Source organism: Oratosquilla oratoria, chromosome 21 (genome assembly GCF_046742065.1).
Source record: "Oratosquilla oratoria isolate Oo_2021 chromosome 21, ASM4674206v1, whole genome shotgun sequence".
In the NCBI taxonomy this organism is placed as follows: domain Eukaryota; kingdom Metazoa; phylum Arthropoda; class Malacostraca; order Stomatopoda; family Squillidae; genus Oratosquilla; species Oratosquilla oratoria.
This window is the reverse complement of record NC_134797.1, coordinates 34,933,751-34,944,686: the sequence shown is the minus strand read 5'-3', so window position 1 is coordinate 34,944,686 and position 10,936 is coordinate 34,933,751. Positions and strand designations below refer to the sequence as shown.

The 10,936-nt window shown below is 40.7% G+C and overlaps 1 protein-coding gene and 1 long non-coding RNA gene across 8 annotated transcripts in view; one reads left to right on the top strand and one right to left on the bottom strand.

Moving 5' to 3' along the window:
- Positions 1 to 449: 449 nt before the first annotated feature.
- On the top strand, positions 450 to 8,193 carry LOC143036853 (uncharacterized). Its single transcript, XR_012967405.1, has 2 exons — positions 450 to 1,749; positions 1,851 to 8,193. It is a non-coding gene; the product is annotated as an uncharacterized LOC143036853 (long non-coding RNA).
- Positions 7,804 to 10,936, bottom strand: part of LOC143036851 (uncharacterized) — a 38,424-nt gene continuing 35,291 nt past the window's right edge. For 3 of the 7 annotated variants that reach the window (XM_076204701.1, XM_076204702.1, XM_076204703.1), the window contains exons 3-7: positions 10,628 to 10,750; positions 10,274 to 10,519; positions 9,708 to 9,785; positions 9,161 to 9,255; positions 7,804 to 8,680 (exon numbers count right to left, since the gene is read on the bottom strand). In XM_076204701.1, the coding sequence (XP_076060816.1) occupies positions 8,568 to 8,680; positions 9,161 to 9,255; positions 9,708 to 9,785; positions 10,274 to 10,519; positions 10,628 to 10,750 (655 nt within the window). In that variant the 3' untranslated portion in view covers positions 7,804 to 8,567. The remainder of the gene's footprint in view (positions 8,681 to 9,160; positions 9,256 to 9,707; positions 9,786 to 10,273; positions 10,520 to 10,627; positions 10,751 to 10,936) is intronic. The other 4 variants (XM_076204704.1, XM_076204705.1, XM_076204706.1 and 1 more) reach the window with 2 other exon arrangements.

The window sequence follows — 10,936 nt, the reverse complement described above, 5'->3', positions numbered from 1 at the left end:
TTCATCACTTCTCTGTCTATCAGTTTCCTATAATTTTCTTCTCGCATCAAAGCAATTTTCTTAGCACCACCCAGTTGTCTCCTCTATAGTCGAGTTTTTGGAAGACACCCTGTACTCCTAGTATTACTCCATCCATCAGCTGATCTACTCAAGCATTGAAATCCCCAACTCCTACACATACATTCCTCCCACAAAACTATTAATACAAATTACTCCAAAGATCCTCTCTTCACTTTTCTTGCTACAAAAACCATGTCCTTGCATAAGCTCTCTTCTCCCATCCCAATTTAACTGTCATCCAAACCCTTGAATACCCTCCAGTCCACTATGCAATTTCCTCTCGTCACTTACCAGCAGAGCCATTCCTTCCCTCCCTCACCCATTCGTCACTACCCACACCCTCCCAAACTCCAATTCACCCCTCCCTTTCAACTTAGTTACACTTCACACTAACATATCCACCTTCCATTTCACAAACATACCACACATCTCTTCCCTTTTAATCCCATTAAAATGACCTATTAGCTAGTTTTAGTTGGAGTCCTTCCTGACTGTTTTATGCCTAGACTTTTAGTAGGGGGACAATGAAGTGAAGGATCCCTGATACCATCACACTATTCTTTACCTATAGGAGTAACATGTCATGTCATGTTGCGAGACTGTTCTAGTATGGAAAAAAGTAGTGTTTCCTGTATGAAAGTGCAGAAGGATGAAGGTGTTTTGGTGTAAAGCCTAAAATTAGGTGAAGTGTTTTGAGAATGTAGACAAAAGAATGTGAAGGGTTGTGTAGGTAGGGCATTCTAGTATGTGGGGTTACCACATGGACAGGTGGGAGAGTTGTCTCTAGTGATAAGATGACCATAAGTGATGTATCTTTTATGATGCCAAAAACCAATGCATGTATGGTGGTGGGTCTTTTCCGCATACAAGCTTTTCACTATGGTGCTGCAGAAGGCACCTGTGCTGATGCACCAGCCAAGGGAGCAAGGTCTAACATTAGGAGGGATATGGGTTAGGCAGATTTGTTGACCATAATCTATTTTGTAATATACAAGGATTTTTTAAACAATACAAAAGGGACTTTAGTTAGATCCCAGCTTGTGTGGGGACATTAATTTTAGTTTATACACTCAAATGCATCAGCTGGGTGATTCAAATAAGAAAATGTTGAGTAGAAGACCTGGAAATTAAGTCTACCAATGTAAGGACAATTTACTTATGGAGTATCCTTGTAGCAATGTGATCTACATAGGTGCAGTGATGGCTTGAAGACTGTTTGGGGTCTGAATGGCTAAATACCTTGGCAAACTAGGATTGCTTGCCTAGCTTCAAAAAGAGGGTGCATGCATGGAGTGTATTTCTATGTAATAGTGTACCTCGTAAACCAATGTTGTAAAGAGTTTACCTAGCTTGGAACAACAAGTCCTTGGCAGTTTCATTGTAGGACTGGGTGCATTATTAATTGGACCAATACATATGCATAACAAAGGCTTCTTCCTCTTTACAAGGGATACAATTAATAGTACAAGTTGCTAGCCTGTGGTAGCTAATAGAGGCAGTGCAGTTTGCCGTTATAAGGTGTCTTCCATGTACAGGGGCATTGTTGGGTCATGTTCAATTTGTTTTTATAATGGGGTGAAGGGCTGCAAGAAGGGTATATTAGGGTTTATGTACTGAAGTGGCGTCTTGTTTTATAGGGGCATGTTGGAGATATTAATTTCAACTGGACCAGTGGTAATTCACTCCCAGGTGGGTCTGGGATCATTGGAATATTGAAGGGACTAGTAATTTTGTAGATCTGGTGCCAGGGTTGGCTGTATTTCTGCTTCAGCTGTAGTTTGTACTTTTAGCTGGGTTGGGCAACTATCTACAGGGACATGAGCAGAGGAGACGTACCTACTGGGAAGCAACATTGTTGCTTGATGTGTCTCATACAGGTGTATGGGTACTACCTTCTTATATACCTTCATTATCTTAGGTATTCTATGCTTGTTGGAATAGTTGGCTGGTTGAAAGTCAATAGCAGGTTTGGGACACCTAACTTCTTTATTTACAACTTTTTTTTTTTTTTCCTTCCCCCCCCCCTTTTTTTTAATCCATGCTTTTTCCTGCAAGTTTTGAGATGCTGTTGACTAATGCACATGACGATTTGTAAGGGAGACCTCGCTCGTATATTTTCTTTATTCCAGTTCCAATATTTGGGATTAATTTTGTTGGGGACAATATGCAAAGTTCTCCTAAAGTGAACTCGACTTCAAATGTGTCTTTGTTAGTATCGTACAAAAATGCTGGGACCCACCTCATCTCTACATAGATCAAGGCAGTTCATAGGGCAAATAATTCACAGCCCCTCACATAATTGATGTATGGATCAATAAATCTCGTGCAAGAGACCTATATGCAAACACTTATGGATTGGGTGAGGCAGAGTTGGTGTCCTGGGCAAAAGTTCATAAGTGGGAAGTGGGGTGCAAGATAAAGGTGGTGACCCTGTTATTGTTTGAAGGCAACAATACACTTCTGACCAACTCCAACAAGATATCTAAGCAATGATCAAGTTTAGAACAGCAATGATTGAATACAATAACAATGTGGGCTTAAGTACAGTGACAATCATGGGGACAGGTATGAAAATGTTAAAGACAGGCTGAAGGAAAAGGAAACAAGTACAGTAATCCCTCTCACTAAAGTAGTTGGACCAAAGTTTGGAGTGCTCAGACGTCTGAAAAATTAACCCCATCACTCTGTATCTCCATTACTGCCAACATACACTGGTCAGAACAACTGAGAAGTGGCCAAACCCTCAAAGTTTCAAAGGTGGGAAGCACCATGTGCACCACCAAACCGCAAATATGTGACTTGACCAAGGTATGTGGGGCCCTGCTTGAACTTGCGAGAGCTGTCGAGATGTTTGGCCAGGTGAGGACGTTATAAGACAGTAAATGGAGATGTCGCTACATGTGAACAATGCAAGAAAGTAAGACCTTGCTGGCACCGAGTAACAAGAAACAAGTACTGGGGATGACGAAGTTGTGCTACCAGCACTAAGCAATGGAAACATAAAACAGGGAAGATTTTTTTCTTTTTCACACCCACCCCAATGAAAGGATGATGTGATTAATTAGTGCATGGGAGAAAGACAATGGGTGTGGGAGGGGGAGCAGTTGGGTGGGGTAGATAGTGAGGGTGTTGAGCCGACTTGGACATAGAGGGAATGAAGAGTGTATAGAGAATGGGGGTGATTGGAGTGGATTGGCTTTGGAGTGCATTGGGGAATGGGGGCCACGTGTATGTATGGGCAAGAAAGTTACAGATTTTTGTGCAGAAGGAAAGTGATTAAAGGGAGGTTACGGCAACAGAAATTATGCTGCAGCTTGAAGAGCTATTCTCATCTGCTCCACAAATTATTTTGAGCTAATTTTGGGGGAGGAGTGGGTGTCAAGTGGAAGGTGTTGGGCCATATCCATTTGTTGGGCTCTATGAAAGCTACGACTTTCTGTACTCCCTTAAGCCAAGATGTGTGACACGGAACAGGATGACCATCCCCCTTAAAGGTGTACATACATATACAAATAGCTTTTTCCCCCTTACAAGGGAGGTAGCCAAAGGACTAAATCCACTCCCATTCACCACCCCTCGCTCCCTCCCTCTTTTCTTGGCTCCTGGATGATGGGTCATCCCTGCATCTTACCCTCGGCTCTGGGTCAGAAGCAATGTAGCAAGACAGTACATCCACAGCAAGACCGCTTCATTTAATCAGCGACCCACCCCATCTCTCCATTCCCTCATGCAGAAAGAGAGAAGACTGGTAGAAATCCCTTTGGGCTCCGTCAAAATATCATTCAAACATGCTCTCTCAACCCCCCATCCCATCCTTCACCCACTCCCAAACATCAGAGCACCATCCATACAGAACCAATCTCCACTCACCCCCAACCTTGTCGTCTCCCTCAACAGACATTCCCCTTTTACACCATCCATTCATCTCATTCTTGGTTGCTCCCTTATGTTAACTCCCTCCACCTCTTCCTTCTACAAATCTTTTACTTTGTTCAATCATTCTTTCCATGTTTCAAAACCATCCCAATACTTTCATCAATCCTATTTCCCAACTCCCTTTCCATCCCTACTCTCCTTGTTTCTCAATCTATCCGGCCTAGTAACACCGTAACCACTACTATACTTTTCAGGCATTTCACCTCAAACACAAACTTTTTATGTTCCATGTTTCTGCCCCATATAGGGCTCTCAACCCTTTTACAATCTCTTAGCATCCATTCCCAAATGTCTATTGCTCATTACACTTTTTAATCCCCCAAGGCATTTACTTGCTTCTATCAACCTACATTCTACCTCCACCTGCACTCCTCCCTTTCTCACCACATTTGCACCCAAGTATCTACTATCCACTTCCTCATTTCTCTCCTTTAATAATCACTTCCAATTTGCTGATACACATACATATTTTAGCCCCATCACAATTTGAACATCCATATGTTATTTGTATCCCTACAGTACCCTGGACACTCCCCAACTCAACAATGTGAAATATATCATTACTCAAGATCTTGGCCAGAGAGGCTATTGCAATTCAATCTTTTGGTCTACAAGCTCTTAGTTATGCCTCCATGTCTTCCTAGCCTATTATTTTCAACATGTCTTCAGTGTACTTTCAAGTGAAGTAAAAAATATAAACACTCCAAATCAAACATCAAAAACATTAAAACTCAAAAACATAACTTCTGAAGAAATCTCCAAAAGTAGAGAATATGGAATTGGAACTATCAAATGCCTAAGATCTGCAGTCATTACCAATGCTCACTTGCAGCTTTCTGTCAAGATATCCTACATTGAAGGTAAGGAGCCTCGACCACAAGAGAGACAGCTGCCGCCGAATCAGTCAATTTTCCCCAGTGCATTTCAACTGTTCGAGGCAGTAACAACATTTCAAGGATTTAGTGAGGAGTGTGCAATTTGAACCCAAAACCAAGCAAGCAGACTATAAAAACCTAGAAAAACTTACTAAGGCAATAGTTAAAGGACCTTGCACCATGTATGCCAAGAAGACCCCATTGATCTAGAAGCTAGAAATATTCAAAACAAAAAACTTCGATGCTCATTTCATAATTTTGGTACACCATGTTTTCTTGATACAAGGTTTTCTACTTTGAATGGGTTCCATGTATGCTACTGGAGTGTGTATTAACAGCAATCTCTCTAGAATCCTACTCCACAAGATATCTCCTCTTTACCTCTACAATTAAAGTGGTAATTTCAATTTCCTTGGATACTGTTTACTAATATTCTATGGTATACTAGAGTATACACAAGGCAAGGTGGCAGGGCACCTTTTGCAACACTGATCCAACAGGCTCTGCTGTAACACTGGTTAGTTCAAGGTTTTGTCAGTATAATCTCGACTCCTTTCCGCATTTTCTGAAGAGATGGAATTTTGGAGCTATATGGGGCCAAGGGTCCATCATTACGATGGTTTCCCACTCACCCCGTTTGCCGTCGGGGCATTCCAATTAGTAGCGGGTCCTGTGATCAAATACATGTGCCTAGTTTAAATATTTCGTAAAAGACCAGTTCAATATGGGTGATTTTACAAGATTGTCTTCCCTTAATCTAAGACACTCATGCCTGAAAAGCAAACAAAACCAGCAAACCAAAATCAGCGATGGCAATTCAACAAAAAAAACCAAGATCATTAACCCTTTACCTACTACTAAGAACATTAGTTTTGGCCACCAGGCAATGCAATTCAGTAAGAAAAACTGTACCACATGAAAACAAAAATATATACCTTTCCATCAATCTTGCTAACCTGCAAATATTGGAAATCTAGCTCTACTAAATCAACCTTTGTTGATTTGTGCCTGAGCAATTAGTAACATGAAATCAAATACTCTCCCCAGTTCTGTGAATGTCAAACTAATAATAATACTAGTACTACAAAGGTTAAACTGCAATTTGCTGGCCAACATAGCTGCATGAATTGGCCTTGTTCAATTTTGACCAACATCTCTGAAACCATTACATCTATCTTAATGTAGTTAAAAAAATTAATACCAAATTCGAAAAGTAAAAGAACCTGTCTGGGGTAACCACTTAAAAGTAAATTCCACACAATATACTTTCAAAACACTAGTACAGTTCAATATTTCCATTATTCATCTGTTGGCTGAAATAAATGCAAAAATAAATTCATCAGAAGAACAAGATCCCTGTTCTCATGAAACCAAAAGGCGTAGCATCAAGAATCACTCCTAAAGCTGTTGCAAACTTGAATCACACTGCTCACTAGCCCATGTGTGTATTTCTCTTCAAAATAGATTAGCCTTCGTATCTTTCAGTACCCCTGGTCTCGTGTAAGCTTAGGTCATGTTCATTCTATCAAACAGGACACTAAGGTTTTAAAATGCCATCAAATTTGCAACTGGCATGTAGGTGTGCTAAGGAAGCACAGATCCCTTCTCCCTCCCCCTTCCTCCCATACCCCCCATCCCAGAGGCTGCTTCCAGCCTTGGGGTCAGCAAGAGTACTCTGTAGCCTGCTTGTTCTGCTGCTTATTCTTCCCTTTCCTAAGCAACCTGTGCTGCAGCAAAGACTGGAAATGACAAAGTGGTTATATCAGAACATTTTTGGGCCATGTAGTTTCTTTTTTTACGTCTTTGTCATAGTTTCAGGACTGCACGTCGTTATATTCAGCTGTGCATGTCGAATATTCTTGGGGCAAACAGCATGGACTTCAGATTTGGTACTTTTTTTTTCTAATGCATTCATATTACTTGGCAATACTTATAACAATTATGAACTTTGACTAAACGATCTCTACTTGTAATCACAATCACTGCATTTTCTTGTGCACAACTATTCCTTCCAGGTTTTAAGGAGGTATTTCATACTCATTTCTTTTGCTAAGGAATATGAACAGCTAGTCATATATTAATTCGTTAATTCTGAAGTTTATATACATATATATAAACACGAATTAAGGCAACTATATTCAAAGCTTTCTGTTCTAAACTGATGCAAATTTATTATTCTGTGGCACGAGTGACCTCTAAATAAGCACCTCTTTAACCTGTTGGGGCAAAATGAGTTGATTGTGTGCACTTAAAATTATTTGCTTACAGCTACTGCATCTAGACGAGGCAATACTTATATTAAGAAGCTATTCTAATCAATTGTCAATTCAAATAATAAAAATTTGATATTTCAATAGAAGCAGTCTAGTCCATCCATCCTTGTCCTCCCATTCTATATATTTTGCACTTCCATCCTGCGGGAAAGAAAACGATTTAAGCAATTAGTCTTAAGGCACAATTTTATAATTCCTTCTTCCTCTGATTTATTCATTCTTGACCCCTCAACTTTTTGAGGTAGATTTTATGCTGCCTGTTGAAAGATTTCAAGATTACTTGTCAATCTTGGGTGAGAACTAAATCAAAATAAAATTCACTTGTTAAAAATAAAAAACCCAACTGAATCCTACAAAGTTGAAAATACACAATGACACGGATTTAGTGGTTAAACAGTTAAATTCATTCTTTCTGCTTGCATGCGCCTTTTATGCAATGGCCAGATGTAAGACAGACGGAGAAAGAAAAAAATCATTTCTACAACCAACACCTACCATGCCAACAAAGAATTTGCATTTGAACAAGTTAGGCAGATATTTGATACTTTACCTCCTTTATTCACTTTTTTTTTTCTTTCTTTCAGTTTTTCCTCTTATTTGTCATCAATTAGTCCCCTTTTTGGATTTGGGAGTTGGATGGATGGTTCAAAATCAAAAAATTATTTCAATTTTTTTGTATTTATTGTACCTTTTGTTGCTGCAAGCCTACCTTGCAAGCAGTCAAGCATGAGGGTTTACAAAAATGACAGGACATGATATAAGACCATGGACTCTTTGGGCTAAGAACTGTTATCAAGATACATATCAAATGTTTGGAAAGACAAAAGGAGCTCACCGTGTAACTAAAAAGTCTGACAGTACGTATAAAAATAAAACTTCCCTTCCAGCATACAGTATAAATACAGTGTGGAGCTTTCACAAATTGTATAACTTATCCAAATTGTTGTAGTCCATGGCCATAATAACTAGCTCAAAGAACATCAATATAAACCTTATGACTATCTCGCCATGCTGATCTTGTCCACTATTCATCTTCCCACTTTTTTTTTTATTTTTGAAACAAATACATTATTTTCTGATTCACCTCAGCCTTCATAACTTGCCCCATTGTTCACATTGGCCCATTTTTATTGCAGTAATCAACATGGCAGTTTTCTTACACAGATATTACTGTTAAACATAGCAAAAACACCAGTCTGTGCTTATTTCTACAGAGTACTCATTTTCGTCTTCACTAATGCTGCCTCTCTCAATGGTTCAATACATTTTGTCTTCAGTAATGTTAATTCATATCCTTTGTCCAAAATATTTTCCTCGATCTACTCTCCATAAATCTCGGCACCATGACTTTGTTCCCTTTTTACGCAATTGGTTCCTAAATGAGACGAGGGATAAGTGTGACCATTGCGCAGCGAGAACAGGGCTAGTACGTACCATTGAAGGGGCCCTGAGAAGTGTTGTACCCACCCCGGCTCTCATAGTTATCATAGTTGCCGCTTCCATAGTTCTGGGAGTAGCCATTATCATAGCTGGAACCTATGGGGACAACAAAATTGCAAGCTATGTAGAGCCAGATTTAACAACAGTACCAAACTACCCTAATCAACTTTTTCGCTTCCGTGTATTTTTGGCAACTTGTACTCCACTGTTTACATACTCCATGTTCACATCCTTTGCTAGTTATTAGCATTATAGGTTAGTTTTCCTTAAGCCTTCTACTATGATATGAAACTGCCAGTTCTTTCTCATCTTGTCACCTTCACTCCAGAGTTCATGTTAATTTGCACATTTTGTTAAGTGCAATTCCCACCGCCACACATTGCTGTACAATGCCACACTAGTTCTTTGCCTGGACTATAAATTACGTGCGAGTTTTACACATATGGGGTCAAGTAATGCACCACTTAATGCCACACTGCAGCCACTCCTGTACTCAAGAGGTACAGGACTACAAAGCTAACCCCAAAGAAAACAAAAATTAAAGAGATCAATAATTGGAACGGTGGTCATACGTACTGGGTTTATAGTTGTCATAGCCACCATTATAGTTCTGACCATAGCTTCCACTCGAGTAGTTGTCATAGGCGGAAGAAGAGTAGCCACCATATCCACTGAAACAAGAAATATAACTGAAACGGTGCACAGAAGCTTACCCCAATCTATAACACTTAAAATACAAAGACCAAAGAGACACTACAGCATGCAAGAGTCGGTGTACCACCACCATTACCCTGCAATATATTGGAACTGACATTTTCCAACATTTGAACTAATTTTGGCAGAGAAATGCATAATTCTCAGTGACCTCAATGGGATGGGAGTGCTATTTACTTCAAGGAGGCAGAACAAAAGTTTTGGGGTGCTCAATCAACAAGGATTAGAACTGGCCAACCACCACTTTGTGCTGTGTCCTGTACATGCACCACTGGCTAAGTTGCTGCTAACAACTCCATGAGTTGCAGCACTGCACGTTCTGTATGCCGAGAGTAAGGACGCAAAAGGCATCAGCACAGCCAAGCGGCATTGTCGACCTAGGAGGTACTACCTTGGCACTAATCCCTACCTTGAGTTACTGTAGCCACTATCGCCCTCCATCCTTGGCCGCTTCTGGGGAGGGCCTCCATATGAACCACGCGATGCCCTACAGAGAACAAAAAGTCGCCATGACTGAGTATGCCCTACGTCTTGACCAACCCCCGAACTTTGTGCTGATTCCTACCAGGCTTGTCAGTAGCTAACTTCATCCCCAATATGAAATCACTGGGTCACTTTTTTATATCTACACACCACTCATTGGCTCAATTACTTATATTGTTGGGACTGGGTCTTTTGCCTTTAAACACCATGCTAGAAACTGTCAGTTGCCAGATGCAGGACACGCTTTCAAGGGATGAACACTTAAGCTATGATCACAATACTAACAACTAAGCCTAGGTAGTTTGCTCTGGTCCCTGGACACAAGGACAAGCCCACAGCATTAGGGAAGCAAATTACAGTTCCACCATCAACAATGCAAGTGAATGAATACAATTCCCACCACCTGAATCATACAGAACTGTGGCCTTGACTTGCCCTCACCTTCAAGTACCACTCAAGCAAGGCAGGTACCAACACCGATTAAATACTCACCCTCTCTTCTGGTATCCGGAATCATAGCCACCACGGCCTCGAGGAGCACCACGGCCACCATAACCGCCACCGTAACCACCACTGTAGCCACCGCCACCACGGTAATTTCCGCCACCTTGGTAATTACCACTGAAGCTACTACTGCCATAACCTCCTCGGCCTCTGAAGCCTCCCCGTGTGTTGCCCCGGAAACTACCCCGGGTTGTGCCTCTGAATCCGCCTCGGCTTGGGCCCATCGGGCCTCCACTGTAACGTCCATGAACACTCCATTTTAGAAAACATTTTCCACATTTTGACATACCACACAAACGCATATATTGCATTCAATATATACTGATGTAAACATCTACTTACCGGGTTCCTCTGAATCCTCCTCTGAATCCACCTCGACCTCTGATAGGACCACTGGAAAAAGACCTACTGGAATTAGTATCTCTGAATCCTCCTCTGAATGCACCACGACCTCTGTATGGAACACTGGAAAAAAAAAAAAGCTATCTAAATTAATATTTCAATTTCAAACTTCAAATTCTGAATTTCACAAGCTGCAAGAGGCCAACAAAAACAAGTGCAATTTTTACCACGTTCATAAAGTTCAATTTCCCAATGGTCAAGTATTGAACTAATGAGTATAATGACTGGTCTACGAGTTTGCTTAATCCT